This window comes from Lissotriton vulgaris, chromosome 11 (genome assembly GCF_964263255.1).
Source record: "Lissotriton vulgaris chromosome 11, aLisVul1.2, whole genome shotgun sequence".
NCBI lineage: Eukaryota > Metazoa > Chordata > Amphibia > Caudata > Salamandridae > Lissotriton > Lissotriton vulgaris.
This window is the reverse complement of record NC_141699.1, coordinates 916239561-916256341: the sequence shown is the minus strand read 5'-3', so window position 1 is coordinate 916256341 and position 16781 is coordinate 916239561. Positions and strand designations below refer to the sequence as shown.

Below are 16781 nucleotides of genomic sequence, written 5' to 3'. Positions count from 1 at the left end.
AGAGATCAGAAAAAGGTAAATGCGCCTTTTGTCACATGCAGAATCTGTGACACGGTACTTTCCAGAGGGGATCCACAGAAGAAGTACTGCTTTGGAACTTTTAGCATGGAACGCCAGGTCAAGAATATACATCAAAACAATTGGAGTAAAGCTGTAATGAAAAGATCATCAGAGGAGCATGGCTCTGCTCCCAGCACTTCTTCTCAACCAACAGTACCACCAATGCAAGCATTAATGGTTGCAAATATTGAACCAGAACTTAAGAATTTGATGATGCAATGCATTTGTTGCCAGAAACTGATTGCCTTTGGACAAGAGTCCATTCAAGTTATCCTGCAAAAAAACAGGAAGCACAGGTGCACCCCATAATTTTTTTCTTTATTTTTCATAGTTTGTTCCAGTTGAACAATTATCTGCCTTAAAATTTATTTTTTTACATCGTTTTTCCAGCGAAACAAAAAAGTTATTTTTAGAACTACCTCTATTGGTTAAAGAAAGAACTAAATTTCTATGTTTGACATTCACTATGACAAACATTTACATACAAAGTGCAAAACTATAATTATGTGGTACAGCATAAACCTATCAGGTGTTTACCTATAGTATACTGTACTACTTCCAAAGCACTGAAATGTAACATATGTATATAAATGTTACAACTCAATGGGCCAGATGTACGTAACCTCAATTTACCTAGTCATAAATAACGAGGGCCCAATGTAGGTAATCCCAGATTACCACTTCTTAAATACCAAATCATACCGATTCGGTATTTAAGAACTGGCAATGGAGATGTACGTATTTTTACCGAATTAATTACCGATACAGTAAAATTTGTTAATTACCGATTCGATAATTACCGAATCTGTATTTGCCATTGATTCCTATGGGCCTTGAAGCCCATAGGAATCAATGGCAAATACCGATTCGGTAATTACTGAATCGGTAAATACCAAATCCTGCCAGGGGGAAACAGGGTGTCACTTTGACAACCTGTAGCACCCCTGTTTTTGGCATGTGAGCAATGTGACACACATACATGCCCTTAGGGAATGTATGTGTGCCACATGCACTGGTGTACATGCACAGATGTGCATGTACACAGGAATTCCTTATTTACCAGCCAATTGTATTGAGTGGTAAATAACAAATTCTTAGATGCCTCTAGCACTATCAACAGTGCTACCTATATTAGAATTGACAGATTTGGTATTTTTACAGAGTCTGTATTTAAATAAATGCCTCCTACATAGGAAAAGGCATTTACCGGTCGGTAACAGCCAAATTCAGCCGTTACCGACCAGTAAATGCCTACCTACATCGCATCCCAAATCATACCACTTCAATATTTAAGAGTAGGCAAATAGGGTGTATGTGTAATTTGTTTTTTTAAATTACCGAATCTGTATAATTCAGTCATTTTACCGAATCAGTATTTCCCGATTTGGTAATGGCCATTGATTCCTATGGGCCTTGAGGCCGTATAGTATTCAGTGGTAACTAATGAATATTTAAGGGCCTGTGGCACTGTTTTAAAAACAAATAAGTGTAAACAAAAGTTAGAAACCGGGAGAAGGAAGTTCACTGGAGGAAGTGCAGTGCCAATAAATGAAGGTTTACTAACAGGTAAGAAATGGATAACCGAGAGAAGGAAGGAGAATAAGATCAAACCTAACAAAATAAAGAAAGAGAAAATGACTGAGGTAAAGAGGAGGAGTGGTAGAAAGAGAGAACAATGAAGTTTAACTGTAAGGGAGACACATGTAGAGAGAGGGAGCAAGGGACGGAAAAAGAGTGAGGCAGTTATTCTCTCACAATAAGAGTGATAACAAACTTAATTTTGAATCTCATACTTACCATAAAAATTATGTAAACTTAGTGATGCGAAAAAAGTTTTTTATTTCTTATACTTACCTTCTAAGATATAAAAAAAACTTGAAGAAATTATTTAAAAAAAATATATCTGTAAAACACAAGAAACAAATAAATTATAATGCATACAATGTATATTTCACAATACAAGAGAGAAGGAAGGAGATTAAGAGTCAAGAAAGATAGGTGGCACATGCAGAGGGACACATGCCAAAGGTAGAAAGTAAGATGGTGCAGGCGGAGAGTGAGATAGAACAAGTAGAGTGTGAGATGGTGCAAGCAAAGGGTAAGATGACACACGCACAAGCATATATTGTGCAAACAGAGGGTAAGATGGCACACACAGAGAAACATGGAACAAGCAAAGGAAGACATAGCACAGTCAAAAGAGATGGTGAATGAGTGTGAGACAAGGGGAGTAAGGACACAGAGGGAGTGGAGGAAAGAGTGAGAGAAGGAGACTGAGTAAGGGAGCAAAGAAAAACAAGTGATGGAGTGTGGGTGAGCTTAAAGAGTGAGTGTAAGGGAAGGGCAGTGAGACAGTGAAGGGACAGAGGAAGTAAGGCTAACGGAAACAGTGAATAAAGAGAAGTGAGGATGTCAGAGTTCAAAAGGAGTGACAAAAGGAGTAAGTGAAGTGGACTAAGGTGAGTGAGGGAAGGTTAATGAGTAAGGGAGCAAAAGAAGCAAAGAGGTGAAGGGGAGTAAATCAGATGAACTGAGAAAAGGTAAGTGAGGGAAACAAGAAAGGAGAAGGGGGTGAAAAATAGGAATAAAGGGTACTGACAGAAGCAGCCTAATGAAACAAGGGTGAGGTGAGTGAAGTTGAAGAAAGACAAATGATAGAGGGTGGATAAAGTCGAGTGAGCGTGAAACAATGGGGACTGAGTGATTGACAACACACAGGGAGTGAAGGAAGGAGTGATAGAAGGAGACTCAGTGAGGGATCAAAGAACGGAAAATGAGGTAGTGTAGGTGAGGGAAAAGGAGTGACAGAATGAGGTGATGAAGAGAGTCACACTAAGACAGGGAGCGATGGAAGGATAGACAAAAAGAGAAATAAAAAAGTTTTTGGGGTCAGTCGTACTTACCTTATAAATGAAATCTGTGGAAACGAAAAAACAAATCCGTTCTAATACATTATTCACAATACAAGAGACAAAACATGAGAAAAAGGAAAGAGGAGTTAGGGAAGGAAAATGAGGGAGAGGGAAGGGGCAATTAGTGCGGGTGCGTTAACAACAATGAGTCTAAGAGAGAGGGAGTGATAGAAGAGTACAGAGAAAGTAAGAGGACACAGAGTTTTATGAAGGTGTGTTTGAAGTGCACTTAGGTGAGTGACAGAAGATGAATTAGTGAGTGAGCAAAGGAAGGAATGAGAGGTGAAGGAGTGAAACAGAGGGACTGACTTAACATGAGTGGGTGAGAAGACTAAGAAGAAGGGGAGTGAAGTATAGGGAATGAGGATAAGTAAGGGAAGCAAAATAAAGGGACAGGGGTGACGTAGGGTAAAAGAATAACTAAGTTTGACGAAACAGAGGTGATAGAGGATGAATAAAGGTGAATAAGCATGAGACAGGAGTAAAAGAGTGAGGAAATAGAGGGAGTGAAGGAAAGAGAGAGAAGGGGACTGAGTGAAGGAGCAAAAAAAAGTCGGTGACAAAATGTGGATGAGTTAAAGGGAGTGAACACAAGCGAAAGGGAGTGAGAAACTGAAGGGATGAAAGCAGTGAGGTTAAGAGGTAGTAAGAGAAGGATAGAGAGAAACAAATAAAAAAGTAATACATTTATTTTTTATTAGTAGTACTTACCTTATAAATGTAATATCTATAGACGAGAGTAAAGAAATCAGTTATAATATATATTTCACAATACAAAATGCAAATTAACTTGTATAACATGTTATATGGTTTATTTTTGCAGTTCTCAGAATATATTGATTTTCACTAAAAACAGTGAGTTCAATACTATTCATCATATCGCAGCGGGGAAAACCCATAAAACTTAGAAAGAACAGATCTTACATGTTTTCTTCCAAACAGCAATTTCTAGGATACAGTATCTCATTATTATACTCTCAAACTAAAGTGATATAGAAACATATATTAACCACATTTACCCGAAATACGTATTCTTCTTCATTTACATACCTTTCCACATAGCCAAATGGTATACAGAAAGTCCTCTTTTTGGAAATTACTTAATAGTAGTTTTAAACTTCCATGTACCCGACTTTCGGAATGAAAAGTCCCAACATCTATTTCATCATCTAACAATAATTATATTTACACCTCTGACTTACTCTTGATAAACATTTCCTATAATCATTTCCTATAATACTGATATCACTCACTGTGGTTCACTTATACTACCTCTGTGACAACTACCAGTTTACTAATTATCTTGATCACTTTCACTCACAAACTAATTTTGAACAACACACTTACTTTTATTAACTGCTCCAATCTTCATTGTCCAATTACTTTCATTAAAATGTGGGTTCTAAAAACACTAGGTAAGAATTTAAGTCAAAAGACAAACGTTGTTTGAAAATCAACTGAGTATCATTACAAACTTATGTAAAAACATATATTATCAACATTTACCTGAGAAACAAATTTTTCATTGATGTACTTTCCCCACATGGCCAAATAGTACGTAAAAATTCCTTGTTTTGGCAAATACTTAATAATACTCTTGACCTTAAAGGGATTGCCGATGCACTCTAATTTAAGTATGTAAATTGTTAAGTAACACTGTCACACCAAATTTAACACCAATTGACAGAAGTCTTAAACAGAACTCCAGCAGACGAGTTAATCTTGGAGTCTTGTTAAATTTGGTGTGACAGTGTTACTTAACAATTTACATACTTAAATTAGAGTGCATCGGCAATCCCTTTATTCAGACAGTAGTAATCTTTCTACTCAACCGAGTGGTTTAAGGTTTGTCCACTCGCCGATCAGCACCTAGGATATTAATTGATTTGAAAATTGTGTGCGTATGAACTGGCAGTGCACCCATCAATAACTGATCTAAAAACCTCCAGTTTCCCTATCAATACTCTTGACCTTCCATTTCCCAACCTTCTGCATGAAAAGCTGCAACGTCCTTCGTAACACCTTACAATATTTATATCTCCACCCAAGGATGTGTATCATGTCCATAAAACCTTAAACAACCAGTAAACTATCGGAATCGGAACATGCATTTGGGACCAAAATGGGCTAACTTCCAGGTTTAGGATAAGTGAATAAAGGTATGACTTGAAATTCTAATGAGGTAAAGTCTGGCACTACTACAAAAATGCTTGCTATAGTAAGTCATGGCCTATTCAGATGTGGGATCTTTATATCAGAATATGTAGGTAGAGTAGTGTAGAATATGTAGTTTTTAATGCAATTTACACCCAAAGAATTGAGTGACATAAATATGAATGAGACACTAAGGCCCGGTGGATCTGGCAAGTTTTTTGCTAGCTTTCTACAGGTGAATAACAGCAAATCATTTCCAAAGATGACCTGCTTGTTCCGAAAAAGGTCCTGCAGGTTGACTAGTGAATCCAGCAAATGGCAGAAGGATTTGAGCAGGGCTAATGTCTGCCCTTGGAATAGTAAAGACAGAATTTGTTAAGCAGAAAATCTTAAGTAAATTGCTTTGTAAGCCAAACAGCAGATTGCTCCTCTAGTTCCGCTACTGAAGATGTATATAATAAGACCGGAACCACTAAAGTATAATGCCTGTGTTAATCTTTAGGTGCTCCACCTGCAGAATACTTGTAATTCATGAAATAGGTTGGAAGGTAACCCTAGATTTCAGTACTGCATTACTCCTGAATGGTATTCAAATATTAGCAATTATCACTGTGTTAGAAGCAAAATGCCCCTTCTCTTCAGCGTCTGCCTTTGCGGAAAATCAAGTTTTATAATCTAGGCATGGACCCATATTATGAGTTTGTTAGAATTTTCCGACCCCCTATGTAAACCCTTACTTGAGCTGCTGTCAGAATTCTGAGTTCGTTGTTATTTAACACATTCTGTAATTACAGGGTGCATGAATTATCATCTTTTTGTCAAAGTTTTGCAGGTCCAACCTGCCACAATGAAGCAGGGGAAAGTGTATGGTATTTACCTTCCATTTGGATTTTGGTGGCGTAAATGCCAAAAGGAGCATGTTATTCCCCATAAACTCGTAGGTATGATTTATCATACGAGATACTCCATCCAATGGTATCCATATTAATGAACAATAAATATCACATTAATTCAGACAAACTCTGAATTGGGACTTAAGTGCGAGGGAGCAAAGCTAGGAACGCCTCGGGTTAAACATTCATGACCGTTGCATCCAATTGTGTGATGGTGGATGACCAAGGACTTGTGACCAAAAAGCCATTGTTAAAATGGGTATAAGGCAAAGCAGGAAGGCCCAGACTCCATGGAATTCTGAAATGGGGTGGCGTGGACATTTGGTGTTATGTTCTTAGGCAAAATGCATTCTCGCATCCATTTTTGGATGCAAGGGTTTATTTTGAGCTAAGAAAGTTGTGCGGACTCTGAGCACCCTTACATTCTCTGAAGTGATTACCGCAGAGTACGTGAGCTTGTAAGGGCACCAAGCTCGAATGCAGGGCTAATTCCCCCGCTGTGCTGAGCGTTCCACACAAATTGGTGTGGCCGTGACAAGCTCAGCTCATCGTGAGCACACGAGCACCGTGGCACATGATGAGCTGAGCTAGTCACGATCATCAGAGCGCTGTGCGTGCTCCCCCAGCACAGCGGGGGAATTTGCCCCACTGTGAAGGGGTTAAACATAGTGGAAAGAAGAGCGGCTCCTCTATCTTTAGAAATTTCTAGAGATTAAAGTAGTTAGTTCTGCCAGTGGAGCGGGGGAATTTTTCAGTAATTCCACTTTACAAGAGTAGCGCAGAATTCCCAAATTCTTGTGATTCCACCACCAGAATAAAACATTCTGCCCAGGCCTCATTTTAAGAAGGTATTCATTTTTGAGCACTTAACCCTTGGATTTTTCTCATCTCACATAAAGAGCTGGTGTTTTAACATGCATATAAATGATGAAATACTGGAATAATCTGCTAAACAAATAGCCCAAATATTTAGAAAGAGGTCAGAACTAGGACACATCCTCTAGACCTTAGACAATTCCTTTGCTAACCCTAAAGTAGTAATTGTGACCTAGTGAAATTACTCAAAAATGAAATTTAGTTATGCTGCTGGGAGAGTGGTAGATAAGTACGGACTTCAGCTAAATAATACAAAAAAGTGAAGCATTTCAGGAGTGGCTATAACACTGTCAGGCAAAAGTTGTTGATGATTGTTCATCATGTCCACAACCCAGTGGGAGAGAAAGTGAATTTGTTTTGTGTAATAAAGGGCAGACCTATGTGCTCAACACTTATTACTGTCACCTATATGGAAACATGAGCTGAAAGACGGAATGGCAATTTACTTGGAATCTGGCATCAAAAGAGATTGTCTACAAATGAACCAGTGCCTCCTTAAAGGGCTGCAGTGCAATGTGTAGGGCCACACTGTTAAAGTAGTCCCAACAATAAAGGCGTTTGCAAGATAGGTCAGGGAAGTAGTTCATAAAAGGGGTTCTGGTTTACTTAGTAGAAGGTAAATCTATAGACAACCAGGGTGGAACATATGCTGCTGATTTTAAACTCCACAGCTCAATATATGTATTTCCATTGACCCCGGATTTCTTTGGGTCGGAGGTCCAAAACACTTCAAAGCCTTTGTTAGAAATATTTTTAGATCCAAAGATTCCAGCAATATTATGGGCTGGCTTGGCATATTGACTCTCTCTTTTAAGCATAATTCAGGTATGTACCCCCACGTGTTCAAAATGACATACCTGTGTTTTTGGGCCAAAAGACGTTAAAGTTTAAACTAAGTGTGGTTTTATTGCTGTGAACATCCTCCTTTGCTGTGGAGAACCAGAAAAATGATCATTCTAATATTTACATATTTTAGTTTAACAGTGGCCTCTTATAGGCTAGGAGGGCCAGCCAGTTTAGCTGGGTTCAAGATACTACACAGATTTTGCTTCCATTTCCTATTTTATTTGAATGCGTTGACATAATTTGGTTTTGGGTGGAGGTAAATTATTAGTCTGAATCTCAAGTGTAATGGCAATGGATATTTTGTGGAGAAATGTTAGATTTGGATTTAAACTCAGTTGTAAGAATTATTTATGCTAAGAACTTGAATATGTGTATTTGCTGGCCCTATGTGTGTTGGGAAAGCCTAGAACAGCGAGGAAGGTTTTGTTCAACTGGGCGATATCCAATCAGAGGAAATCAAACCAAATATTTGTCTACTAGAAAAAAAAGACTTAGCAGAGCCAAACAGAATTCTTCAAAACACTGGCAATCAACCTTTATTGAGGTTCATATCAGACTTTAACCAATTCTGGAAGCCATCAATAACTTCTAAACTTTAGACATCCAAAATAGCTACTGTGTGAGTTGATATGTAACTTGTGTGCCATAAACAGCTGCAATATATTGCACACAAAGGCAGTGCCTGTGTGCTTGAAGAAACTGAAATGGATGCTGTTGAAAATACTAGATCCTTGTCAAAAGCTCATGTTACTTAAGATAAGGCAATTAAATTGTTAAATACTTCCACTGATACACATTATTCATTGGCTGAGAAGTAACTAGGCTACTTTTTGCTAGACCCACTAGTTTATCCACGATGACCATTCAAGTTACGGTTAAATGCTTCAGTGGGTTTAGAAGATGCTTTAAAGATGATGTTAAACAAGCAAGGATTAATCATTTTTTATTTAGAAATGGCAAATGCCTTCTTTGCACATAAATCCATCACCTGCCTTAGTTGGAAAACTCCTCGCTGATAGCCCATGATCTAATCAAGCTGAATGCACCAATGATTTAATCAAGCTGAATGCACCAAGAATGTTCAACAATGAAAGGATTATGTATTGTGACAAAGTAGTTAAGATTAATTGTATTATTGGTCTGAAGAATGTTGGGGTAATTACACAAGGAAGCCTCAATAGTGCATTTACTTGAGTGCTAGTACCTGAGCATGTTGCTTGAGAAAATGCATGTGGAGTGTTCATACAGCACCTCATAATCTTTAATGTCCAACAAATTTCCTAGTATCCGCTGACAATCCAGAATTCTTTCTGATTGCTCTGTATGTTTGTCAAAGATAACAACTTTCTAAACCTTGCTTGATAGTGTCTAGGATCAGAATGACAATTGACATCTAACATGTCTGAATGTTTCTCTAGATTAAATCTGTCCCAATGGGTGTACAAACTCAGGCTGTGCCTTTTTTAAATTAGTTGATTCAAAATATATGTACTAACTGAACTAATAGCAATTCACAGGTTAAGGAAACTCATTCAATCTATGTATTAATTATTTCAATTGCTGGTTTTTAACCATTGTTTTCACACAATGCCCCAAAAATGTTTTATGGTGATTTTCTGACCATGCAACACCTCATCCACCCCAGGTCATGTGCATTAGGTTGACTTTTTATGGCATTTTTCTTTTTTCCTACTAGACCCCACTACTTACCTACTATACTGGTTACCAAGAAACAGAGATTCTACCTTTGGTTAAGAAGTTAAATAGTCTGATTTCTGAAAGGCCTCATGAAACACAGAGGACCGTTTATAATAAATATAGTGACAGGTAAGCTCCAAATATGAAGTTGTTCAATATTTTGTCAAATACATGTACAAAATAACTGAAAAAAGGTTTTCCGCAAGTTTATACAATACTGCTTGTTAATTTTTGTCAGCCCCTGTGGGCAGGTATCATTAACTTTACAAGTGAAGTATGTTTAAATGCTTCACGTTTTCTGCTAATTTGATATTCATGTTTATGTGCACTAAAGTTGTTTATACCTAGACATTTACATTATGCATAATTTACATTACATTAAATGTGACAAAGCTTTCAAGAGCAATTTAAATAGTTCGGTCTCTGAAGACACTATATATAAGAGCATGGGTTGCATCTAGAAAAGGAAAAAGATTTGGGGGCCATGGCGCAAATATTGGGGGATCATTGGGGAGGTCGGGGAGGTCAGGGATTAATGATATATCCCACTTGTGTGCTGATGGGCTATTATTTGTTCACCACGTCGCTGTTGTCTAATTTGTTTCTTGAACACTGTCGATTGTGCTATGGTACCATGAGCTATGTTGAATAGGATTAAACATGTGTTACTAGAATTTATTTACAAGATGCTACTTATCCTGGTAAAGTAGATCTGAATTATATTTAGGAAAATCTAGTGTTATCTTCATCCAAATGAATGACATTACAACATTAAATATGATTTTAGTTTTTTAATAACACATTGATTTACAAGGGTGATAACAGTATATTCAATCAGACTAGCACAAGGTATACTGGGCACTACCAAGGGGTAGATTCTGAATGCTTCAGTACAAGCTGCGCCTCGGACCTCCTCTGATGCACACACTATACCCTTAAAACAAGGTATCTCTCCTTTTGTGTGATTTTTATGTTTGATAAACACAGTTAAAACAATTGTATATCAAAATTAAATTTGGCTTGACGTGTTCACGTCTGTGACCAGACTTGAGATAAGAAATGTTTTTAATTTAACTTTGACACTCTAAAAACATGGCGTATTCTGCATATAATCCAATTGATTTGACCCAATTAAGTGCTATTTTTTCGTCTTGGCCCTTATCACATCTTGGAAAACTTAACTTGGAGAATCTTTGTTCACCTCCTCTATATTCTATCTTTTGAAGCATGCCTGATGCTTCAAATGAAAAACACTATGAGAAAAGTGAAGGAATTGTGACCCAGGTGCCTTACTTGGGATGTCTGACTGATTAAAGCTGATCACATCTAGTTCTTTTCAAAGGAGTCTCACTAGCAGACCTCCAATATCAAGCATGATTTCTTAGGCTAATGAAAAGAGAACGTGCTGGCATATCTTTAAATCTACTAGTCTGAAGAAGGCAATAGAAGGTTGACATGGGATTTGAGAAAGGGCCTATTCACGCCAAAGCTTTTCTCAGCCATATTTTGTTAAATGCCAAAGGAGGACTTGGTGGCAAAAGGAAAAGGAAATTCATTGATAATCATTGCATTGAGGAAAACCTCGGAGCACTGGCACATAGGTTTGTCTGGATTCCAGATTTACTGTTTTGCATAAATGTTAAATCAAAGTTTCCCTGCCAGTTTCCCTGCCAGCTGCAAGAAGAAGCCGTTATTTTTCTGTCGTTGGAACAATAGAAGACCTTTTCCTAACCACACATTAGATTTCTCTGCAGAAATCATTTTTGGGTAACTTTGGAAACCATGCTAACTGTTTTTCCATAATTTTTTGTTATCATTTCAATCCCTCGCCCATATCCCTTTTTTTTCTGAGCTCCTCCACATACGCCTTATAAAAAGCAGTTTTGAGACCATCCGGTCCCGGGGCTTTATTCTGGGGCAAGCTCCGTATCAAATGTGCAACATTTACCACCATTATGGGGAGATCCATATATTTCCTGTGATTGTCGTTAAACCATACCAGGGCTATAGAGTCTAGGATGTCCTGCATGTTTTCAGGACTGGTCCCCCGGTTGTATACAGGGAAGAATAAAATGCGTAAAATTCCTCCAACACTTCAGTTTGGCCCTGGATGATATCTCCATTTGCGCCCTTAACCTCATGCACATAGGTAGCACTTTTGGCCTGGCTTAGCATACCCGCTAAAGTACGGCCTGGCCTATCTCCCTCTCATAACGTCTCGCTTCTGCATATTTCCCCAGGAATTTTACTTCCCTACATGCTTCGTCCTCAAATTCCAGTAGTTTTGATTTTAAAAGCCCAGCTGTGACTTTGTCTGCCTTGTCAAAAAACTGCCCCTCTAGTTCTTTTATCTGTGTCTCTATTGCCGCCAGTGTTCCCCTAATAGCCTTTAGGACACCTGCTTGTCTTGCTATGCATTTCCTCCTAAGTACCACCTTGACCTCCTCCCATAACGTGGCTTCAGCGTCTACTGATCCTGAGTTTAGTTCTAAATATTCTACTATATCAGATCTCCTCCTTAAATGCCTCATCTAACAATGCATGAGGAGGCAGTCGCCAGGTGAATGCACGTTGAGGTACCCTAGGTAAGGACACCCAGAGCAGGCAGGGAGCATGGTCTGACAGGGAGCGTGCCAGGTGTGACACTTCTGTTGTCCAAGTAGCCACGTACCGGTACACTAACCAAAAGTCTAATCGGGACCAAGCTGCATGATGGCTGGATATGCAAGTCCCTTCTCTAAGTGTTGGATGACACAACCACCAAACGTCCAATAAGTCACCATCAGATATAATACCTTTCAGGGTAGCACCAGCTTGGGGGTTTAGAGTGCGTGCTGAACCGTGCCGATCAATTGTGTCATCTAAAACAGCATTAAAGTCTCCACCCCATATCACAGTTTGACTGCCCTGCGCTTTTATTTTTGACCAGACAGTACAAAACAATCCAGGGAGTCAACATTTGGGCCATATACTGCTGCCAAAGTCACCTCACCTCTGCCCAGTCGCCCAGTTAAAATGACAAAGCGGCCCTCTGGGTCCACATAAGAGTATCTACTCTTCAATCCATTCCTTTCTTTAGCAAGCAATATCTATATTGTGTCTTGTTAAATAGGCATGTACCAGTGTGGACTTCCTCCAGTCATTCAGTCCCCTGACATTCCAAGTTAGGATATTTTATGCGTTCACGCGGGTGTCCATGTCACAACATCGCAACCATCTCACGCCTGAGCCAGACATTCTATATATATACCACAAGAACCGTACATGTAGCTCAACAGGTGCATATTGGCATAACTTTAACCAGTGAACTCCCCATGCCCTCCCAACACCCACTCCAACCCCCCAATTAGGTTGTATATTATCCCTCCCCCCAGTACCAAAACACGTCGTGTAACAAAGTACAGGGAAATTTCCCGGGGAGGCGAAGCGAAACCGGCTGACTCCCCTGCTTGCACAGGGTGGCCGGGATTAGCTGGTATGTGCTGGGTATTGTTTTTGCAATAACCAAATCACGTGTACCCTCTCTCCCAGGCACATCTAAACATAGCCCTCGTATCCAGTGTGAGCAGATCTGAAGAATCACAGCACAGCCCCCGCAACAAAACATATTTTCCAATGAGTAAACCATCCGCACATTAATCATTGTCACGAAGTCGATCATCAGACAATTGTACCGCCCCTTAGCCGCTTTACCACCAATATGCTTTGCAAATTTAAGGGCAGATTTGGCATCAGTAAAATAGTGCATAGTTCCATCATGTGAAACTTTGAGTTTAGCTGGATATATCAAAGAGTACGGTATATACGCCTGTTGTAGGAGTTGCTTGGCAGGTAGCAATTCTTTTCTCGCCGCCTGCACCATCGGGGTGAAGTCCGGGTAAAATGAAATAGTGTTCCCTTTGTGAGTAATCTTGCCTTTTTCCCTTGCCAATCGCAATATTAGGTCCCGGTCTTGGTAATTCAATAGTTTGGCAAGTATGGGTCAGGGAAGGCCCCCCACCGGCGGCTTCGGACCAAGAGACCTGTGTGCCCTTTCTACAACAAATAGGTGAGGGTCAAAGAGCTCATGTAGGAGGTCTGTTACGAATATTTCTATTTTCGACATCGCTGTGGTCTCCGGAATACCTGTGATTCGGAGGTCGTTCCTTCGAGACCTCGCATCCAAGTCATCATTTTTAGTCTGATTACTCCCAGGAGCTTATCCATGTGTAAAAGTTGTTCCTTCGTTTCAGTCTGGAATTCATGAAATTCAGTGGCTCTATTCTCCAGGCCATCTAGTCTGGTTTCATGTGTCGTCACCTGCTTTATGACTCTTTCTAGTTGTGTAGCCAAAGTGTCCAGTTTGGTATCAATGTTGCGTAAGCTTGTACGCATTTACAGCAACAGAGATCTCGGCGAGTCTGCAAGGAGTGCGAGCGGCTGTGAGCGGAGCACTGCAGATGCGCCGAAACATTGAAACTGCCACCGAAGCCACAGACAGTGGGCCGGGACCGAATCGGCCTACAACTGGACCCCCATCTGGCCACTCCCGGCCCTCCTTCGAACAGACAGAGGTGAGGCGACCGGATTGTCTGCGCCGCGGCAGTGCCATTTGGTGCAGTCTGAGCCGCAAAGGCTTTGTTTTGAGTGGTGGGAGAAGCTTTTTCGGAAACCACTTGTGGCAAAGGAGTATATTAGGAGTATTAGAAGTATATCACTAAGGTTTGCGGTGGCGCCCGGCGTGGTTGTACCCGCGAAAATCTGCTTAGTGCGGCAGAAACCGCCGATCAGAAAAGTTTGTTCTACACAGCAGCAGACGCACGTCTGCTTGCTGAGCGCTCCCGAGGCTGCAGGTTGTGTCGTGGCACGGGGCTCCCTGGAGAGGCTTGCTTCCCCTGGAGAGCAATTCTTGGTAGGCGGCGAGCAGAGTCTTTTTTTAAAGGAGCTGCAGAACTCTTGTAGTGGCTGCGAGGCATTCTTCAGCGCGACAAGAGTCGCAAATTCTTCAGTGAATAGACCAAGTTGATCAGAGGGCTCCAGGCGTGTTCGGAGAGGAGAGGAAAGCGGAGGAGAACAGAGTGTACCGAGCAGCGGAGGTGCGAACAAGGAGGCAAGGACCGCTTTTTACTTCTCACCCCCTTCCACCTGGCAGCTGGCAGAGAGCAGCGAGTGGCGAGGCATCGATATGCGGGTAAGAGTTTGCAAGCAGGAGATAAGCAGGAGGCACGAACCGAGACCAGGGAATTGAGATCGCGTCGTAAGAAAAGCACCAACGAAATCAATGCAACAATTACAAAATAAAGGCACCAAATAGAAAAATGAAGGACCGAGACGGCCCAGTGACACTACCTTACGGGATCTTGGTCCAGATAGCCATAAAACAAAACGTGGAAAGGTCGAAGAACCCCAAGAAACCATGATGGCCAAAGCATCCTTTAGTCCCTGCAGTAGTCTGCTTCCAAACACCGCAATCAACCACGCTTTTTCATTCCAGGAAGGGAGTTCCTCTTTAATGTCGCGGCCGGACCAAAGGATAAAGCAGTTAATGTAAGGTTGGATCCAGAAGATCAGGACATAATTAGATCAGACGTGTCTCTATTAAGGAAAAGCCAGTACTCCTTCCAGCCCAAGATGTACTCAAAATTCTCCTTTTTGAAAGATCCAGGCTCAGCAATATTCTCCAAAAGCGGGACCATAGAGGGGCTCCAATCGCCTCTTCTACCTTTAGCAACACACAGCCTCGATCAAAAACAACCTCTAATAATAATAAAGGATATTGCAGCATTGATTCACTCTAACAGGGATCAAGCAACCACTGGAAATAATGCCAAGAAGTCTTCCAGTTGTGACGAGACCTTTCTCCAAGTTAATCATGAACAAACACATGGTGCAACAGTCGACGCAATGCAAGCAGTCAACAATACAACGAGCTCTGCACAAACTAGGAATATAACAGTGAACAACTGAAATATCAATCCGCCCACCAGACGGATAACAACACAGAGCAGGTTACCTCCTTACAAAACACATCACTGGACAGCTTAAGTACCTCTTCAAACTTTACTCCGCATCCTCATTTGTGCAGGCCTGTACTTGAGAACTCAATGAATTTATCAGTTCTAACAACTACAATACCGCAGCGGCAGGAGGGCTTAATGTTAGGTTCAGATCTGCCAGATTCTCGGCATTCTCATGGAGCTCCTTCTGCAGCTGCGACAACTCCAATCGAGGAATTTCTAATACCCTCACCACAAATGGATATTGAACAAAGACTAAACGACCAAGAACCATACTTAAAAACTTCCCCTCGTCAACTTTTGGCAACTATTAACCTAGACGCAGCAGCACTAGCGTCTCAGGCAGGCCTGTCGCCAATGGACAAACTCTATGGAAAACCGCATATAGGGAATGGACAATCGCTCTCCAAAGAAGATTTATCCCCTTCCAATAGAGATTTGTCCTTTTTAGCTACCCAAGAATGGGAGGACTTAGTTGCTTTTTATAATCAGGACCAGAACACCATTCCAAAAACAGTACAGACAGATAGAATCAATATTGACTATAGTAATAAAAACCTGATATGGGAATCAATACTAAGTACTATACAATATTCAACTGCGGCTTTACCATACCAGTCCCACAAACTGGACCTTCAACTCAGTTCTGCAAACACTAGCTGATTTCACCTCTGGGACTGAAAGGAAGTTAGCCGATCTGAATGCCCTAATAAGGAGAGGGCTAGAAGCGGCCTTCAACACATTGCCTGTGCAACAAGAATGTTCCTGTGCTCCAATTGTGGACAAACTGCTAATGCTCCCGACAATTTTGGGAGACCTACTAATTGCCCTGAAACAAACAGCTATAACCTTGAATACTGCTAGCAAGGATAAAATGACGGTAGATAATACAACACTGGACCCGCAATTGACAGGGCCATCACTGCTAAGCAGTGATAACCCAATAGGAGGAAGTGCTCCCTTGCACCCAATAGGAGGAAGTGCTCCCTTGCAAGTCTCTAAAACCGGACCACAAAACGGAAATTATATCTCACTAAAGACAGGCCGCAAGCAAAAAAGGAAAGGCAGGAAAAAGACACCAACTACACAGGTTTGGTATCCGGCTATTCATCTTCAGCCGGCTCTAGCCTTAAAGGACCGAATAAGAGAGGATATTCCAGACTCAGCAGCTGCAGCGCCGGCCTCTGAGACAAAGGACCCGGCGAATGAAAGACCCAACCTCATAGAAATACAGTATAGTTCTTCCAGCCTCTCAGTCGGTGCCAGCGCCCATCTTGAAGTAGACAATGATTTATCCAGGAAACCGTCTAATAACATTCCCCTTCTTAGCCCTTTTACCCAAGGCA

The 16781-nt window shown here is 40.8% G+C and overlaps 1 protein-coding gene across 2 annotated transcripts in view; it reads left to right on the top strand.

Moving 5' to 3' along the window:
* The window catches only part of LOC147683684 (G2/mitotic-specific cyclin-B3-like), a 332394-nt gene that overhangs the window by 221582 nt on the left and 94031 nt on the right, over positions 1-16781 (top strand). For both annotated transcript variants that reach the window (XM_086944888.1, XM_086944887.1), the window contains exon 11: positions 9438-9568. In XM_086944888.1, coding sequence (XP_086801014.1) covers positions 9438-9568 — 131 coding nt within the window. The remainder of the gene's footprint in view (positions 1-9437; positions 9569-16781) is intronic.